Source organism: Egretta garzetta, unplaced genomic scaffold (genome assembly GCF_000687185.1).
Source record: "Egretta garzetta isolate BGI_Z169 unplaced genomic scaffold, ASM68718v1 scaffold88, whole genome shotgun sequence".
Classification (NCBI taxonomy): domain Eukaryota; kingdom Metazoa; phylum Chordata; class Aves; order Pelecaniformes; family Ardeidae; genus Egretta; species Egretta garzetta.
The window spans coordinates 2280452-2301096 of NW_009260408.1; the positions used below are offsets into that span (position 1 = coordinate 2280452).

At 41.2% G+C, this 20645-nt stretch overlaps 1 protein-coding gene across 1 annotated transcript in view; it reads right to left on the reverse strand.

Annotated features, from left to right (window-relative positions):
* GALNT12 (polypeptide N-acetylgalactosaminyltransferase 12) overlaps positions 1–18511 on the reverse strand; it is a 48536-nt gene extending 30025 nt beyond the window's left edge. Inside the window, exons 1-5 of the mRNA XM_009643512.2 lie at positions 18414–18511; positions 7020–7189; positions 6114–6303; positions 3278–3463; positions 729–846 (exon numbers count right to left, since the gene is read on the reverse strand). Coding sequence (XP_009641807.1) covers positions 729–846; positions 3278–3463; positions 6114–6303; positions 7020–7189; positions 18414–18511 — 762 coding nt within the window. The remainder of the gene's footprint in view (positions 1–728; positions 847–3277; positions 3464–6113; positions 6304–7019; positions 7190–18413) is intronic.
* Positions 18512–20645: the final 2134 nt, after the last annotated feature.

The following is a 20645-nucleotide window of genomic DNA, read 5'->3' on the forward strand; positions in this document are numbered from 1 at the left end:
AGGACAGGCTGAGGGAGTTGGGCTTGTTCAGCCTGGAGAAGAGAAGACTGCGGGGAGACCTGATTGTGGCCTTTCAGTACCTAAAGGGGGCCTATAGGAAAGACGGGGACAATCTTTTTAGTAGGGCCAGCTGTGACAGGACAAGGGGTAATGGTTTTAAACTGAAGCAGGGTGGGTTTAGACTGGATATAAGGAAGAAAGTCTTTACAATGAGGGTGGTGAAACATTGGAACAGGTTGCCCAGAGAGGTAGTGGAGGCCCCATCCCCAGAAGCATTCAAGGCCAGGTTGGATGGGGCTCTGAGCAACCTGATCTAGTTAGCGGTGTCCCTGCTCACTGCAGGGGGGTTGGACTAGATGACCTCTAGGGGTCTCTTCCGACCCAAAACATTCTACGATTCTATGTAAACTTCATCCACTAATATCACATCACTGCTTACATTTTACACTGGCATTCAAAACAATATTTTATTAATTGTTTTCAAATGGTTACTCTGAAGGAAAATATAACTATACTGAAGTGTGAGAACAAGGAAAAGAGATTCATATAAACAGCTCCCAAAACAGTCCCTTCTTAAAGCTTGCTTACATTACAGCTATCTCATTAAATAGAAGGGCATGAAGAAAGAAATAAGAAACTTGAGTCTGTTTTCAGGACGAAAAAAAAAAAACCAAAACCAAAAAGACCACAAAAAAAACCCCACAAAACCTTTAAATTGAGCCACTTACTCTAAATGAGAATTCAAGGTTTTCTCCTCCCCAGACTTCCATTCCTGTGTCATATGAACCAAGATAATCAAAATACTTCTTGCTCACAGAAAACAATCCACCTGCCATGGTTGGAGACCTATGAAAGAGAATAATAACTCTGAATTGAATAAAAAGTGCAAAATATAAATTAATGAGCTGCAGATCAAAAATACAATATATTTGTATTTTCCATTTTCTCAGCCTTTTCTGGATACAAAGTAACAGTCAACCATTGATAAGTTAAGTAGTATATCATATTGTTAGGCAACTTACAGGTTTTTTCACTACAAAATTAAATTTATCAGAAACAAGCTCCAGAATTGGGGGTTGGACTAGATGACCTCTAAGGGTCCCTTCCAACCCAAAACATTCTATGATTTATGTATTAAAACAACAATGAAATCAGAGAAGACAAACATTGTGGTAATACAAATTTTTGCAATTACAGTGTTTTTGTGAGTGGCTATAAATGACGAGCCTCTTACCTTCACATAGTAGAGCATAAGCTTTTTTGTGGCAGAATTATTTCAGTCAGCTCTGAAATTCTAAGGGCAGTATCCTTATATATTTTACTTAAGTAGTAAGTAAACACACGTTTGTGCTTTAGTAATTAATAACAGCATTTCTGATCCCATTAATATCAAAAGGAAAAACTCAAGACATCAACTGAGCAGAATTAAGTAGATAGAGTCTCTGAAGAGATTTTTTTCTTTCTAAGATCTGTCCATCTTCTTTTTTTTTTTTTTTTTTTTTTTTTTTTTTAATTGTTCACTACATTTGGAAGAAAAATCAAGGGCCAAGATAGGATCCTCACTGAAGACCACAAGGCCCAGAGCAATACAGAGCACTTAGGAGATATACTTGCAGTAGGGTAATGTGTGCACGTACGTATAAACTTGAATTTGTTCATTATTGTTCCTAATTGTTTACAGTCTTAGAAAATGACCCTCTTTAAAGTGCTAAGCATATAATGCTGGTTGGAACTAAATTCAGCTGGCACTTTGTGAATTTTACTAAATTGCTGTTGAGGTAAATATTAACAAATGATCTGTGAAAACTAATTTTACCAGCCATCTTTCTGAAGCAACACTGTCTTACACTGTCATACGTTGTTGCAAAGAATGGAAAGAGATGAGGTGAGACAGAAGGGAAAAAAAAAAAACAAAAAAAAACCCCACAAAACAAAACACCACACAACAAAAAAACCTCCAAACTCCATAGGCAGGCAAGCTCTTCTGTCTCGCTCCAGACCTTGTCCTTCCAAACACAGCTGTCTGTGACACCGCTCTCAACACTGCTTTTTTCTCCAGACACGTGCCGAGCTCACAGTCCTCGGGCTACCACAAAGCTTTATCCCTCATCATTTTCCCCTTGGCATGCCAAAAACAATTCTTCTTGTCGTGGAGAACAAAAGCATCATATTTAAACTAAAGGCTTTAAAAACATTTAATCTATTTTGAAATTTTTTTTCCAGGAGGATGTGGACTAATGTATGCTGAGAAGGACTACATTACTGCGCCTCAATTTTCCCATTTTAAAAAAAAAAAAAAGTTCCCTTCTTTCAGTTGAGAATAAGTGCATGTGCATTAATATTGGTGAAGTACTGGGTATTATTACCATGATAAGCAACCTAGAAGAGACTGAGAAAATTCGGAGAGAATTCTGTATTCGCTGTAGTCCATAAGATAACAGATGATAAATAAAAGCAAGGACTAACAAAATCATGGTATTAAAAATGCCAAACAACTGCTTCATTTCTTACAATACACTACTGAAATATAGCAACTTCCAAATTGAGTGTAGCAGACCCTCCGCTTTCAGGATTATGTCTGCAGTGTCCATTTTCCAGATGCACTGTTGGTACTCTTACCTTACCTCGCCTAAAAATACAGCATGGAGTGACAGGTGATACCGACTGATTGCAACTTGTCTTAAAATAAAACAGAACTAAAACCCACAAGGAAGACATCCGCATGAGCTCCTATGAGTTAGCCCTTCATCGAAACTACGGGGGGTAGAGCTGTGTCATTTCATCCCAGTGAAGAACTGGCAAACTGGTTCATCTCTGAAAACAGGACAAGGAACCACCACTATCACTACAGCACAAATAAAGTCTTCAAAACTATTTCCGCCTTCTTACTGGTTGATGATTTTCTTCCCCCTTATTCATCATTGACCACAATACATTTTTTTACAACGTGGATCCCTCTGCTTTGCACAGAGGACATCCTTTAGTATTAATCAGTTACAACCTCTCCGCGTGCAGGAGTTTGCCTGCAGGAGCCCAGAGACTGCTTGTGCAATAAGGATTCTACATAAAAGATTACGCAGGCCTTTCAGCTTTTAGAGCAGTATTTTTTCAGGACCATGGCAAGCAGGAGCTATTGGGGAAAAAAGGGGAACTAAATAAGATACATAATTTTTAGTAATATGCTCATTTCTCAAATATTTTTCAGCGCCTGGCATTCACAAGTGAAGTCAAAAGCACTTGGAACATTCACAGTTTCATAAGATGCATAAAAATTAACCTGATCACATCGGTCTTGGACTTCCTCCGATTTTGTTCTCTTTCAGGAATAGTATGCCAAGTGAAGACCAGTCTCCAGTCAAATCCGCCAATCTGTGGCTCACCAGCATTTCCCAAATACTCAAATGTATTCCAGTCAATAACATCAATAACGGGGCAGACGACAGCTGATTCTTCTTCTGCAATCCTGATATGTTTTTAGAAAGAAAAGAGTGACTTCCATTAGAAACGTCTCTCAAAACCCATGACTGTCAAGAACAGAGAACGCTTATAAATACCAAACACCAAGTTTTGCTCCTTTTCAATTCATGCTGCCAATACAAGGAAAGGATAGCTACAAGAATAACCACCAATGTCTTGCTGAGGATACATTGGGAGGATGCATCGGGACAGACTCAGCTGCAGGCACCTGGCAAGCATCAATATTCCTGGACAGCCGAAGCGAGGTATGCCAGATGGCTTGAGATAACACATTCAGCATCTGGCTTGGCTGCCATATCCAGCACCGCATTCTCAACAAAAACATCTTTTTTGTTTTGCACAGGTAGCTGCATTCAAGATACTTAGAAAGCAGCATGACTATCATTCTGCAAGGATGAATAAGGTAGGTAGGCTCTTGGCTCACGGTTGTTCTTCTAACTGTGATCATCTGCAAAAAGTTACACTGAGCACTACAACAGTAACTCAAAAAGAAGCCATGAGCCAAAAACAGAAAAAAAACCACACGACAGAGGAATCAGATCTCCAGCAGTGAAACATACATGAAGGAGGCCTCCAGAAACCCTGATGACATAGGAGATAAAAAGGAGAAACAAGATAGTACTGCGGAATGACAGACCTATCAGCAAGGCTGATGCAAAGATAGTTAAGATCTTTATCATAGTAAGAACACATCAGAGCTGACAACATTTCTTGCAGGTCTTCTTCTGCAAGGAGATAAACTTCTTCTTCCCCTTTCTCAGTAACACGCAGGGTTTTCTGAATTCCTTTCCAAAAGGATTTGCCTTACGCAAGACTGTGGGATCCTTTGCCTTCACCTCACCTTCTGGAAAGGTCTCTCAGTACCAGGAGAGATCAAATTCAAGCACACAAGCTCAAGCTAAGGCTTTTCTCCTAAATCATTCTCTAGCAATCTTCTCAACACTAGTCTTAGGCATCTCCTGTTAGTTCAGTGAAAAGCTGACTTGGTTGGCTTTAAGATGCTGGTACTTGTTTTAGGCCCGTATCCTCAGATTTGGGTATTCCAGAGGAGAATAAAAACTGAACACGTTATATTGCTGAACAAGGAAGAGACCCGATGTATCTGTCATTCGAGGAGAGACAGATCCTCATGGGATTATTAAACTCAAAACCCGCAGGCTGACCAAGGGGCTCTAACTCCTGAAATGAGAGCAGCTTGTGGTGGTCAAATGCAGCAGAGAATAGACGTGGTTCCAAAGAAGTACTGTCTGAGCAGGGGAAGGCTGCCTTAAATGCAAAATGGTCCCTTGTTGCCAGAGGGAAGATGTGGCACAGCTGTTTTCTTCTTTATGATCTCCCATTGAAAACCTGTTTGGCAGACTGCACAAACGGGCTTATACAAATATTGCTATCTCCTGTCTCACTTGCATAAAGCTTATGTACAAAGCAATGAGAATGATATGTACACATAGGAAAAAAATTCCCAATAAAATGTAAAAATGGCTTGTTTCTCCTGTAAAGGAAAAGGAGTAAAAACTAAGTATCTGGCACGTGATTTCAGTCATGAAAGGAATCAGGTAATTGAAAAGCCATCACCTGTTATGTAAGTTAATTCTTAACTAGATGGTACAATGCACAGGCATCTTACAAATACAACTATGTTTGCACTGCAAAACACTAAAAATGTTGTATTGCTTCCATATATTTGAGTTGAGATATGCCATGCAAACATCCCCTCAGAGATGTACATCTGCATCTGCAGCAAGAAGGGCAAAAATTCCACGACACATTCGGGGCTAACTTTTCACAGACGGTGATTTATTACACTTGAAATTATCCAAACCCTTCCTCAAGATTGCCATCTAGTGGTTTGCTTAAAGAAGTGAAGAAATTGCAGAACCGTCTCCACGGTTATGTGCTGTTTCTTCAGAGGACAGTAGCTGCAACCATGCTTATTCTTTGATTTTTACCCCTTTTCCTTTCTTCACACTATCTATACTGTCCATAGTTAACCCGAAGTTATCTGGAATATACTCAGCATGAAATTTAGAAACAAGTTAAACATGACAATTTCAACAAAAAAAAAAATTATTCCAGATACAATGTCAAATGGACACGGGGAGTTTAAGAATACAAGTTCCACCAGGAATCAGGAAAACTCACACACCTCAACACAGCATGTGCTTTTGGAAATCTCTCTCCAGCTGGAGAGAGACGGATTAGCTCAGGACTGGGAAGACAGGATTTATTGACTTCTCTTCCACTCTGCTTACGTGTACGTTGCCCTGCAACATGTCTCAGGGCGTGCATCTTTCCAGACCTTCTCATCCACCACCCACAGGTCGACAGAAGTAGCCACCTTTCCCAAGGTAGTTTCAAAGCTGGGGGAGGATTCCTCTTCCTGAAAACAAAACTTTCCCTTCTCTGAAGAGCAGCCTGGTCCTTGGGGAAAAAACAAAAATCCACCTCCTGATTTTCCACACTTGCATTTCGCTGCCCCACTGCCAGGAAGCAAACACTAGCAATGCCTCAGGGACCAGGCCGTGGTAACCTTCGGTAAACATCGACCACGAGCCATTTTCCCCCTGCACAGTGTGCCAAACTGTCTCGTCTCCTTCTGCAGCGGGACAGAAAACCAGCCCAGAGCATAACCTCACCTTGCCAGCAGCGGCTCCAGCCATCCCTCGTGGCATTCGCAGTGGCAGTCGAGGAACGTCAGGATGTCTCCTTTTGCCACAGACGCCCCCAGCAGCCGGGCTCGAACCAGCCCCTCTCGTTTATTGGCACGGATGAGACGCACCTTGCGTAAGCCGGCCACGTAGTTTTCCAAAGTCTCCTTTAAATGTTCTGTAACAAACAAACAGAAAAGAAAGAAAGAATATAGTTCCGGAACGACTGGTTTATGTCATGCTACAGAAAGTTCTTTTTTCAGCAGCATATTACTGATAGCAGCCCCTTAAAGATGCTGGCATTTTGAACTCTGATTCTGCTGGACTGTCTCCATTAGGAAAGGACAAGGAAAAAGCACAGAACTTGGAGGGACACAAATCACAGTTTCTTTCAAAAAACTGGATGCTTTGCACTTGCCTCTGTAATTCATTCCTGAAGTGTTGAGTGCTTCTCAAATGTTCCTTAAAACTTTTTCCATGTAAAAATTTTATTCTTAACACAGTTCACATGTGGTAGAAAATGCCAGCATTGGCTTTGTGTCTCATAATTCAAAGGAAAACAGATAACCATGTAGCTCTCACTATACTAGACACCGGGGCAACCCTGAAGCAATCGAAACTTGCTCAAATTAGGAAACCTGAAATGCCAGACTGTAAGTTATCTATACATGCAAGCACTCATATTACAACACAGCAGACATACTTCCCCATTCTAAACTAAATTTGGTCCAGAAGTCAAATTTTTCACTGGCACACTTCAAGAAAAACTATTTTCCAATTAGATGCCTGTGTTGTATGTTTTTATGCTATGTTACCTGAAGAGCGTATCCTGTGGACTGGCTGACCAAAAAAACCCCATCAACAATCAACAGTATTTAGAACTATTCTTCCTACCTTTGTCACTGTAATCATCTACAAGGATAACTTCTTCCAAAAGTATATCTGGAGATGTCTCAAGAACACTGTGAACAGTTCGCAGAAGCGTTGACCAAGCCTCATTATAAAAAGCTATCACAACGGAGGTTTTCGGCAGGCTATAATAATCATAATTCTGCTCTCTGCATCTGTAATAAAGGGGATTACATTTAGTAAAAGTGTAAAGGCATTTGTTAATTTTCAGAAAACTATTCTCAAATGAAGATTTTGTATGCTATTTACTAACTGTAAGCAAGAACATATAAAGGATCTTAAAAGAACTGTATGTACATGGAAAAGTCATGCAAACACTTTCGGGAAGCTGGTCTTCCGAAGGTCCCATTTCTGCAGCAGCGTTATGACTAAAATTCTGCAACCCCCCCGCAAAATGCCTAAGAAGAAAAATAGTAAGAGGTATTCTGGGCTGGTATACGTGCAGTAACTGTCGTACAACATCACCTCAAGAAGAAGAGCAAGCAATGGCCAAAATACGCTTTAGATTACAGAAAGAAAAAAAAAAAACCAAACTAGAAAACCTAAGTGCAGTAAAAACAGCAGCATAAATTACTGATAACTTGTGCTTTGGAAAATAAAACAAGTGCTAGACAGTAAAAATATAACTGTGAAGGAACAGCAACATATAAAGAGAAAAAATACCAGCAACAGAACTGAGACGTATGTACACTGCAGCAGATTTTGGGAAGACCACAGAACTGCCAAGATTTAATACTGAAATCCACAAAAAACAGACAGACATAGAAATGCATGGGTTTGGCTCTGTGGAGAGCCAGGAAGTTTGCAACCCTTTGGATTAAGCTCCAGAATGTATTTCCTATAAATAAAAATATATATATATATATATATGAACTTCCCTAAGTGAACATAAGGATGCCAAGAAACATACAGCTGAGCCAAACGTGTAAACTGTTGAAGATTCCCCTGGTCTAAAAGAATTTTAAAATAACGAGGGGATTTATTACCATTTCTCTCCTTTTCTTAGAGCATTCTGTATGAGGCGTTTTGTTAAAAACCAACAGAAATTGTTTAGAGATGTTTGAATTTCCTTATGCCTCCAGCTTAACTACCTGGAAGCACCAGGGCTTGTAAGGGGTAGAAGGACATACTTCAGCTCCTATAGACTGCTTGGTCACAGTAGGTACCCCAGCAGGTAGGGCATCCCTCCTATCAAAACAGAACAGCAGCGAGTCCTCCAAAACCTATGCAACGGGGAGCTGAAGAGGGAATCCAGAACCAATCAGTAGAAAACATGACAGCAAAATCCCTTCGGCCAATTTAGGGAACGAAAATTCCCCAAAACACCCAGGAAGTGACATTAGAAGAAAACGGCTTACCTAGAGCACATCGAGAAGATGTTTACTATTTAATGCGTCTGTGTTTGCAATAAAAAAAAAAAAAAAAAAAAAAAAAAAAGGACTTCTTTCCTTCTTAAAGGTTTTTTTAAGATTAGGCAATACCTATTGAGATCTGTGGTACCAAAAGAAAAGAAAGAGTCTGGTTCAAAATATTCCTAAAATTAGAATTGTTATGAGGGGGGAAAAAAGAAGTCTGGAGTGTACTTTTGTAATAAATACCTGAAAACAAGGAAGCAGTGAGGAGAAATGACACTTGGGCAGAGGAGGCTCGCAGAAGGCTGCTTCTCAAACATGGAAGGAATGCTATGCAACAACGCTCATTGGGTATGACAGAATCATAGAATCATTTAGGTTGGGAAAGACCTTTAAGATCATCAGGTTCAACCGTTAACCTAACCCTGCCATCCCACCACTAAACCATGTCCCTAAGCACCTCGTTTGCCCGTCTGTTAAATACCTCCAGGGATGGGGACTCGACCACCTCCCTGGGCAGCCCGTTCCAATGCTTGACAACCGTTTCCAAGAAGAAATTTTTCCTAATGTCCAATCTAAACCTCCCTTGGTGCAACTTGAGGCCATTTCCTCTCATCCTGTCACTTGTTACCTGGAAGAAGAGACCGACCCCCACCTCACTACAGCCACCTTTCAGGCAGTTGTAGAGGGTGATAAGGTCTCCCCTCAGCCTCCTCTTCTCCAGGCTGAACAACCCCAGTGCCCTCAGCCGCTCCTCATCAGACTTGTGCTCCAGATGCGTATGCATGCATACAGATGTACAGATATATATAGATGGGTAGATACACATACACTTATACCGTGAAGGACAAAAGTGTCGGTCCCTCCAGGCTGTGACTTGTCCTGAGGCAAACAGGGGCATTCACACAGAGAACTGCCTTACACCAATGGCTGGTGACAGAAGTGATTCATTTTGCCAAATTTTCGCATATTAACACATAAAAAAGGAGTGACATTTTAATTCTTTTTTTTTTTTTCAAAAAAAAAAGCAGAAAAACCTACTGTATTAATCCAACTTTAGAAATACATATTCACTTTCGCCTATTGAAAAACATTTATGCTCAGTACTGACAGGAAACAATTCTTCTTATATATCACAGTCACTTGCACCAGGTAATTTCACAATGGAAATGGCATCTTTACCGACCCATTTTAGAAAACTGAAGGAAAAAAGAAAGAAATAGAAAACCTCCAGGAAAGCTTTCTCTGGAGAATATGGCAGAAAGAGTCACAGAATGATAATGTTGTATTCCATTATTTAAAAAAGGAAATCCAAAAGGTCTAAAGAAGCTTATAGGCCTAATTATAGATTAAAGACTTGGATTTGCCGGAGAAATCACATGCTGGAGATGGGAAACACCATTTGGCACAGAGCAAGGCAACCCCTAAACCATTTGCGATTCGCTGTGCATTGCTGCCTCCTTTGATGAGCGTGCCCCCGCGCCGCGGAAAAAGGTCTGCCTCCGACAGGAGGCACCACCATACACAGTTCCTAGGTTTCTGATGTCAAGAATGAAAGAGGCCAAAACTAAAAAGGGTGTTTTATTTACTAGCTCCATGGTGGAAGGCAGCACGCACGTGCAGAGAAGAGAAGTGGCAGGGGAGGCTGCGGGCCAGCACGGCACCCGGTTCCCCTGCAGCCCCCCAACAGGCCGGCTGGACAAGGCTGACAACCTGCCGAAGAAAGAAACCATCCCTCACCTTGCATATTGAAATACACAGAGCACGACCAAAAGCTTAGCTTTTTTGTACACTGAGTTTATTTTGGGGGAAACCAATCATCACATATGGAGTGACTAAAGTTTTGAAACTTTTACTTTTAAAAAAATAGAAAAAAAAAAAGTTATTCAACTTCTCTGCAGATTTGCATGTTTACCTCAGAAATGATTTCCAACAGATATGTCCCTTACTAGATTACTACATCTCAACTGCTAGCAGTCCCAAATATTGTTATAAAATGAAGCATAATTTTCCTTATCCTTCTGTTTCGAAAGAAATTTCAAAGAGTTTGGCTCAGTCTTAAAAAATAATCCCACCAGGGAGATTACAAACCTAATGCATTTAAACCCTGGAAAAATAGTAGTGTAAGAGAATCATAAAAAAACACCCAAAAACCCAAGTCCCTGAAATGGAAATGCTGAGAAGTGTTGTTGAATAACAATTAAGCGGCACACATATGGACACTAAACATTACCACTTCACAAGATACATAAGCTTCAAAAAATCTCACTACGGGTATGAAAGCTGACTTAAAGCCTAGCGGTCACTCAGCTTTTCCATTTCCCAGCTCCTATTTACAACAGAACCACATTAGCAATGCATCTTCTGTATTCACCTTTGCAAACTTCAGGATATATTTTTATTCTCTGTGTGTCAGCCAAGTATCCAAGCTCCTACTTTCCGAGTGAATCATTTCACTCCTACTTTGGGTTATTCAGGAAAAACAAAATGCGTATCAGTTACAAAATGTCATTAAAATGGCAGGGAGGATACAAACTGGCGACAGCAGTCCCAAAAACATGTTTTTGCAGATACTGGGAATGCGTATTTATACTGCCTATACGGGCACGCTGCTTTTGGCTTCTGACTAGGGCGCTCTTCAGTGCCACCCCAAATGCGTAACGCTGTCCTTGCCCAATACAGGGGATCATGTTAAGACAGGATTAATTGCACCTCACCTTGGCCATCTAAAAGCTAGCTGCTACCTTTGAGCTAATCATCTGGACTCGGCACGCCGGTAACGACAGGGTGAGGTGAGCCACCTTCTGGATCTCCTTAAGGTGTTTATCTAGCACAAACAAGACTTCCACCTCATCTACAGGGGTTTAACTACAGAACAGATGCTTAACTTTTCTATGGCTAAAGTTAAGTGACAAGAAACTACCTACAGCCCCTACTATCAGATGCCTGATACATCACCTTGAAGCTAGTTATCGCTAACTACCAAACGTTCATAAAATCGTAACAGAGGCAGGAGGAACGAGTTGCCTGTATACATGACGTTTCCAAGCATGGACAATAAATGCAGAAGCAGTCATTTGTAGTCCAACATATTCCTTCACTACTCTCATTATCTTATTCAACCATGAGAATTTTACTACTTATATAGACAATAATTACATGTATTAAAAAAAAACCACAAAACACTTAAGTTGAAAATGTGTGCATGCTGAGCGGGTTAATTTTCTTCAGAAAAGTACACATATCTCCAGTCAAGCTGATTTTGGAAAAAGTTACCGGATACCAGGATCAGTCACTGAGGGGAAAAAAATAAAAAACAAACCAAAAAAACCATTGCCAGCACATGTGAGCAGCTTCTTCAAAGCCAACAAAACAAAGGCACGTTTTAAATAGCACTTGGATTTCACTGAAAAATACTGGTCTATAATGGCTAGCAACGACAAGGGGTAATGCCATGCAAGGGAGTGAATCCTGCTCAGCCTCTGCCCTCCAATGGCTCCTGTCCTCTGCAGCCCTGCTAAGAAATGCCCAAGCAGAGCCTTTGGGCACAGTGGAGTTGCACCCAGCAAAAATGCAGCTGGGACTGCCCCTAACCACCTCCTGGAGACACTGCCCTGTTCCAGGGGAATTCGTGTTATCTACCCCATGCCCCTGTCCTGGGTTTCCCTCAAGCACCCTCTTGCCACACTGGGTGGGGGACGTTCCAGGAATCCTCCTACTTGATCACTGCCACTTAAAAGACGGGTATAAAGCAAGAAACGTCAAAAGACACAGATTTTGTTCATCAATTCATAATAAACAGTTTCATTTGAAAAACTCTGATTGTATCAGGTCATCAACCTTTAAATCCCTAGACAGGAGGAGAGAGAGAATAACGCGGTGCCTGAACACCAACTTAAAAAGAAGTTCTCTGGGTACCATCTTGCACTACAGCACCTGCTCAGACATCTACCTCCACAAAACGCAAACTGAAGCAAAGCACGTAAAGGTGTATCATCACACGCCCACGTTCCTGGGGGTTTTTGGTTTTACGCTTTTACACTGCATTCACAAGTCACAGTCTAATAGAGACTATATGGCTGACAAGTTTAATAATTTAACCTCGGAATCTACTACACTACAAAATCTTCTGCTAGCAGGTTTTACAATAGGTTATTTATTAGCAACTACGGAGGCATCAGTCAGGAACTGCCTAAACAAAATTAAATGGGCTATTTTGGAGAACATTTGTGTCAATTAATGTAATCACTCAATTTATTTCATTGTAAGGAGCTGTTTCTCTCCTAGAGATGCATATCTATACACAGGGAGAGACAGCATGAATGTGTGCACGCCGGGCATGCTGCCACGAGTTAATTAGGAATGGCTGCTGACATACTTTTATGTAAGACTTTCACCACAACTGCAATGACGATATGGCAAAAGAAAATACATTTTTAATCTCCAAATTTTATGTTCTATATGCCAAGTTACTCTTATTTTAACAAAAAGTATGAAGTGTTCTGTGAGTTTTCCAAGATTTGTTAAGAATACAAGTGGCTCAAATTATTTCATGCTTTCTCAAGGAATAATTCCCTTTTAGAAATAACGTGCTGGCACATTTTTAACGGAAAAAAGTGTGTGTTGAAAATCGAGATGTTAAAATTATTCTCAGCAATCCACAAAACCAAAATTGTTCTAGACTGCTGAAATTTTTACGTTTTGCTTTGCAAGTTTCACTATAAACACCTGAAAATACAGAAAGTTCAAGATTATGTAGCTTCTCTCGGGAAGTTCAGAACAGCACGTGTCACCGCTGTACCTGATTTCATGTGATTTATGTGACCACGGTACATGACATTGCCATATGGGGGGGGGGGGCCTTCTTCCCCCTTATCTGAGCATGGAAAGACTGCACCTGGTTTGGCACACCTACATACCCCACGTGTGTACAGGTATTACAGAAAAAGGGGCTGATGTTTACGGAAGGTGTGTCTTGGTCGGATTAGCAAAGCAGATAGCAGCAAGGTGCTGATAACCGCCGGAATGGCCAAATTATTCAGGGCAAGGCTGGAACACGTAAGCAGCGCGAGTTAAAGCAATGCTGGCCCACACTTCCCCACCACCCACTCGCAGCCCAACAGCCTGGGTAAATGTTCCCTAAATTGTGTCTGCTTAAATAAACCTCGACAGGAAAGAGCTCCCCAGGATAGAGTTCAGTCTACGACACCGTGATACGACCAAGTCTTTGAAAACAGAGGCTAGCTCGATTGTGAAATGGTCTTCCAGATTATCTGATGGTTTGAAGAACAATTCTCCCAGCAACAGTAAGGTCTCGACAAGACAGAATGCCAAACACTGCTTTAAGATTTCAGACAATAAAGGACTGAGCTGGCTAGTATAAAAACACTGTGAGAAGCAAGGAAGAAAGCTGGGAAGTCTGAAATAGAAGAAAATATTTGCAAAGAATTTTGGGAAAAAAAAAAAAGAAAAAAAAAAAAGAAAAGCAAATCTGTTTAAGACAGATTAAAAATACATTAAGAAAAAAATTGTCCAGAAAGCCCACCTATGAGGGTGGACTGAATCTATAGCCCACAAATTTAAGAAATCCCTAGATCCTCCTAGCTCTAAATTGTTAGAAAAAGGCAACAGCAGTTCCTACCTAGCCCAGACTCTGGATGTGCAGATAAGGTGGCATTTCTGCACGTGTCCATGGGGAAAAAACAATTAATTATTATTTTATTTTGCTGGTTTGAAAACAGCTGTTTGATTTTACTCAAATGGTTGCACGTGCTTTCCATTTTCTTCCAAGGTAGTAAGATACACTTCACATTTGCACAGATTTCCTACACCTCCCCATTCAGAAACTTACTTTGATGTGAGTAATTTGACTCAGGACGCGAAAAGTCTTTTGCAAAGTAATACAGTAACTGAAAGAAGTTATTGTAACCATCAGTAATAGTAGGGTGTGGATGCACCTGGCCCTTACAATCAGGTGTAGTAAAAACACTGTTTCAATAAAGAAAAAAAAATATCATAATTTGTGGTTATCATCACTGATCTGGGAACTTTGTCAGATTAAAAATTAAATCAACCAAAACCAAGCACTCATCTAGACATCAGAGGAAGCTGAGGATCTCTACCAGAAGCTGTAAAGAAAAATGGTCAAAAAAATCATCATATGAGCTCTTCTGGAAAAATTTTGCAGGCAACTATTAAGCAAAAGCATAACAGCAAAGAAAACTGACACACCTTTACAGAAGACAGGAAACAAAAATAGTAAAATATCCTAAATATCAAAGTGCCTGTGGAAGCATTGCTGTATTCTGTACTGCTATAGAACACGAGCCTGCTTACTTAAAAAAAAAAAAACAAAAAAAACCCCACCAAAAAAACCCCAACAAAACCATAATGCTGCAGATTTATGCCTCCCCCACTCTAACTGTACGAGGGAGGAATGAGATGTCCCAGGGACACACTGCTTTGCAGGTCTAAAGCCTGTTTATAAATGCAAGGAATCCCGCCAACTAGCAATACAGTAATAACTAAAAGGTACTACGATTTACACAGTTACCAGGAACCAATTATTCATTCCAGAAAAGCTCAGAAAAGAAAGGAAACAAAAACCCCCAACCCCAAACCAGTGGACCACAGTGTTACAAAACAACTGAAGCAAATACACCTACAAGTGTTCTACGCAAAGCATTTGCTCTAAAGTAGGAGGGTGCTGTGTCTTCTGGGCTCTGATCGAATGCAAAGCACAGGAATACCTACGCCAAAGCAAGCCCTGGGCGCAGAGGGCGCAGTCAAGCTGCGCCTTTAGAGGGAAGGGATGTGCCGGCCCAGCCAAGCTGCTGCAGGGTAACCTCTCCAAAGGGTTCACTTCTACTACAAAAGCTGCAAAAAAAAAAAAAAAAAAAAAAAAAAAAAAAAAATAGTCACTGCAGTTATTTCAGCTTTAGATAATGGATGAAAGAGAAGCTCCTGGATGAAGTCAGGCAGCGGCGGTGTGCTGGGGAGGAAACAGCCGGCTGCTGCACCCATTTCCTGCAACAGGGTCAGGTTAAAGCTCCTGGCAGGAGCAGCGTGCCCATCAAAATCAGATGCTATGATTTCTGGAGTAGAAGAGGGACCAAAACCCAGTCTCAAGGATTATTCTGGGAATTTGCTAGCGAGATGCTATCAGATGAGCAGCCTGCGTAATTTGGTATTTATAACCCATTAAAGAAAACAAACCACAGTAGCAAGTGAGATTGTAAGAGAATGAGATTCAAATCTGGGAACAGACAGGAAAAGCAGTTTTCTAAGTCGGAAAAATCTTAGCACAAGATTGTCACGCTAAACTCGAAGACAATATCCCAAAAAAATAAATAATATTATAGGCTTAAGTGATGGTGACAGAGGAATTTTAAGTATTTGCATGTATCTACCTGTATACATATACTTAAATATATACACAGATACTTAAATATATAAAACAAGCTCTCTCCAAAACACAGAAAATTATCTAGAATTAAAGAATGAAACTCTAAAACTTTTTTTTTTTTATAGCTGCTAATTATTACGTAGACCACATGCAATATTTTGGGAGCTTTTGTGGCTACTCAAAATCATTTGCCAGGTAAAGAAAGACAGGGAAGCCTTACAAATCCATCTGCTTGTAAGCACAAGTGAAATGAGGCCCAAAGGCTGATTCAGGCTTCTAGCATGAAAGAGACAACATAAAACGCTGAGTCGGCACGAAAGCACCTATCCCTGCCTTGTTCCTTTTGTAACAAGAGTCAGCCAGAAGAAGGCTGGTGTGATTTTACAGCAACCATCCCTGAACTAAATGTGCAATGCACCCCTACTGTGAGAAATACAGAAAGAAAAAAAAGAGAAGGTAGAGTGTCTAAAATCAGGAACAATGCTCAAGACCTGTCCTTAATCTCAAAGAACCCAAGCAGAAAAACTGGAAACTTATTTCTTACACATTGTAAGAAACCGTAAAAGGCTGTCTAAGAGAGCCGATCAGTTGTCCGCCTAATCCTGCAGTCCTGTAAAATGAGCAGGCAACGAGAAGCCTGGCAGGATGGGGTAAGGCTGTGCTGTTGCGCAAGGGGAAGGCAAAGTGGCAGCAGCCAAAACACATGGCCCAGAGCTCATCCCGCAGCACTTACAGGGCATCAGCCCCAACACGGCCCTCGGTAGGTCAATGTCTGACGGAGGATGCTTGCTTGCTTTAAACCTGCCATAATTGTTTCTTCCCGCACGTGTATAAACTCAGAAAATGAAGGACAGACATTGGGAAGACAACCTGGGCCATCTAGACAACATTATGATTGGGGGGGGAATAATCCACTGTGGCACTGACGTGGCCTTGAAAAAGGTGCCCAGAAAGGGTGTTGAATCTCCATCCTTGGAGACTTTCCAAATTTGACAGGACAAGGATGGCCTTTAGCAACACGCTCTAATACTGAAGTTGCCCTGCTTTGGGCAGGAGGCTGGACGTGAAGCCCCAGAGGTTCTTTCCAACCTCTGTCATTCTCTGACCCTACAGCATATTGCACCTCTAGCCTTGTACAAACCGTATCGCCATTCTTATGCATATTTTACTAAAAGAACATTTTTTATGTTTTGTTTATATATATATGCTTTTTAATTTGTTTATATGTAAGTTTAAATATATATATTTACATATCTAGGCACATACATATATATATACACACACACTCAATTCTGGCCACCAGTAAAACTAGAGAGTTTCTGTTATATGAAACACAGTATTATCAGTTGCTTATCAGATGCTGACCTCGAGTGCAGACAGTTGAAGCAAGCAGGAACTGTCTAAAAGAAACGATAGAAGTTGTCAAGTTCTCCAGGTCCGCGTTTCAATAGAAACAGGACCAGTTCTCGGAAGAAGATGTTACAGTGGTCTGTGCGAAGGCTAGATGAGGCGCTTAGGGACATGGTTTAGTGGTGGGATGGCAGGGTTAGGTTAAAGGTTGGACTCGATGATCTCAAAGGTCTTTTCCAACCAAAGTGATTCTATGATTCTATGAACAAGAACAAATAAAAGTCTTCTGGATATTACACTGGCAAGAATATATTAGTTGAAGAAACTATGTTATAAAATAAATAACATCTGTATCGTATTCATAGTCAAATATGAAACAATACATTGTTTGGGGGAGTAATCTCAGTCAAACTATTCTTCTCTTCCTGCACGGTATTACCAGTCACAGGTATTAGCAAATAACTACTGCCACGTTTCTGGTCTGATAGCAGGACCAGGATGTACAACATGCAGCAGTGGGAAAAGTTTTTTGTTATCAGTTTCTGCTAAAGCAACACCTTGTACACATAACTTTTCAGCCCAGGTTTAAAGGCTTACTGGTTCAGATAGTCTGAGTCCTATTAGCAAAAGTCTAGTTTTCAGTAGTTTCATGTTTGTGGTTTTCACAATTCAGACGCAGAGAGCAGGTTCACTGATGAATATGGGAGGGCATTAAGGTTAAAAGGAGCAGTGGGGCATCCAGGCGGTGAGGGTGTTGTTCATCTTTATTTCCCTTTCTTTCCTCGGAAATAAAATTTCCAGACTCACCTCCACACACATAAGAATATGCTGAAACAGACCAAAAGCCCATAGCCCAGAACTGTGTCTCCAAGCATAGCATATGCTAATAGCTCATGAATACTTGATGTCAATATTCTAGTAGATGGAATTCCTTATACTTCACAGTAAATGGATTTTTTGGAACAAGGAGGTGGCAGAATTTGTTTTATCCACTCCATGCATCGAGCTGGCATCGCAGCAGCTCAGCAAGAGGCACCCTCTAAGTAGCCTGTCTGTCCTTAACGCTGAAGAGCCGTACATTAATTAATCACTTCTGTATGGAAGCCATGCTGTAAGTTGAACAGCACTGGGTCCAACACAGATTTCTGTGGAACTCTACCAGTGACCCTCCACAATTAAAAACAAAAAGAAAAAAAACCAAACCAAAACTATTCCTTTCCAGCTTTTATCCAGTTGTTTATAAATGCAAGAAATTTCCACCTTATTTCATACCTGTTTAAGGAACTCATGAAAATCCTCTGGAAAGCCACTCCCTTATCTACATAATCATGACCTTCAGAGAACTCCAATAGGTTTGTGAGACACGTCATCCTTGACAAAGGCCAAGCTGACTCTTTCTCAATAGATCACACCTAACTATCTGCTACTAATTCTTTTTCTTACCACAGTTCGTAAATAATGCACCTGGAAGGGATCCAAGGCTTGCCAGCACACAGTTCTCTGGTTCTCCTCTGGGACTCCACTAAAAAAAAATAAAATTGTGTATTTGGAATATTCTGGTCTTCAGGTACCAAAATTGTTTCCTCTGATCACATCTAAAAATTTAGCTGTTGCATCATTTTTGCGGACAGCTGAAGTCTAGTTAAAGTCTACCATTACTACTTATTTCCTACTGTTGTAGCCTCACCCAGATGTTCATTAAGGATCATGAATGGATAAGCATTACCAACCTTTAAGTAAAGAAATTAAATCATATTTTTCCTAGATTGGGCTTTTCAACCTATATAGGCTCTAATCTTACACTGAAGCGCAATGGATTTTCTATCGGTACAGGCTTGTGGATACCTTTTTCAAGATTGTTTTTTTTCCCCTTAGATCTCTTAGATGGTCTTCCTTCTTAGAGACATAGTTAACTTCACTGAAGAAGTGTCTTTGGAGAAGTTTTGGGGTTTTTTTACATTTGCTGTGTGAGTTGGATAGACGTTCTGTGATATTTCAGCCATAACTTAGATTTAACTGTGTGAAAAGACACAAAAAGCACCTGCCAGCAGGTCCTATGAGAGTACAATACGGCCCCAGCCTCAGGAGGCAATCCTCTCTGAGATGATGACACTGATGCCTCGCAATTCTTTTGGTTTGGATATATTTTGTCATTTCAACATCCACATATTCAAATGAAAAAGGATGTGCCACTGTAGCAAAATCCACCTGCCCACTTACATTATTTTCATTTCAAGAATCTCCCCCCACCTCCAACTGTCCCTTGCTCAACAACTGTTATCTCCCATTTCCTCCTGTCTGAAAGAAACAGCAGGAGTCCAGAATAATTTGTTAAAATTATTTAAATTCTTCCTGCAAAAATGCAGCTTAAATGGTCCTTATTAGCCTTATGGTCTACAGACTGCTTGTTAAGGGGAGAATAAGCGATAACTAAGAAAAAAAGGCGGCTACTGTCACGTTTAAATTTACGGTAAGAAGATCTTGCGCTTGCATTGCAATTTTTAAGAGCTATGGTAGGATTCACGTTGTAGATTCAGCAGTTATACTGAGAGTTGGATGAACTGCGGGACAGGACACACCGACGGGAAACGAACGCATGCTAGACACAGAGCCCTGCTTTTTCCACAGCTCTTCGCTACCACACCACACAAACCTGTTGCAATGAAACACATCGGCTGAAGCCAAGCTCAGGTGAAACCAAGAGAACTCTGCAGCCCTGGCTCTGCCCTGACCCCTTCAGCTGAAGGCACATACCTGTAACTACTCAACCCTTTCCTCTCCCCAGCTGGCTGCTCACTCACAGGACAGCCCGTGCCGAGGTGAACCACTCTGCTAAACCAGAGCTGATCCTATACAGTCGGACCGGCTGCGCGAACCACTCTGCTAAACCAGGTATTTGTGCTAGGCCAGAGCTGATCCTATACAGTCGGACCGGCTGCGCAGCACTGACTTCACAACCGCGCTGAACTGTTGCCTGTAAAGCAGGATGATCTCATCAACCAGTACCTAACCCTTAGCTTATAACTGCTTATGCCATCATCTGGCAGTAGTGTCATAACTGTAAATGTAATTTGCAAATGTAAATTGTCCCAGTAACTCAGTACCCAGTAACAAGCAAAGTCCCAGTCTAGAAGAACATTATGCATCTCCGTGAGCATTTCTATGCCGCCCCTGGTAAACCTGACAATAAGACACCCTGCTTTTTACTGTGGGGCGCAAGACATTTGAAAACAATGCAAAGCTGAAGTCTGGGAAGCGTAACAGTTGCAAAGCCCGAGGGAGGGGAAAAGATCACTGCTGTGACTTAACCCAGGGGACAGCAGCAGAAGCCACACGCCAGCACGCCGCTGCTTAAGGGCTGAAGCCACGCTGCTAGGGCTACCAGAGGAAAACCGCCTCTCCCCAGCTGCACAGGCACCACCAGCGTGCTACTGGTTCTGCCTTGCGGAGGAGCGGGAGCCAGGCAAAATCATCCACGGGTTTAACTTCGTGAGCAAACTCTCC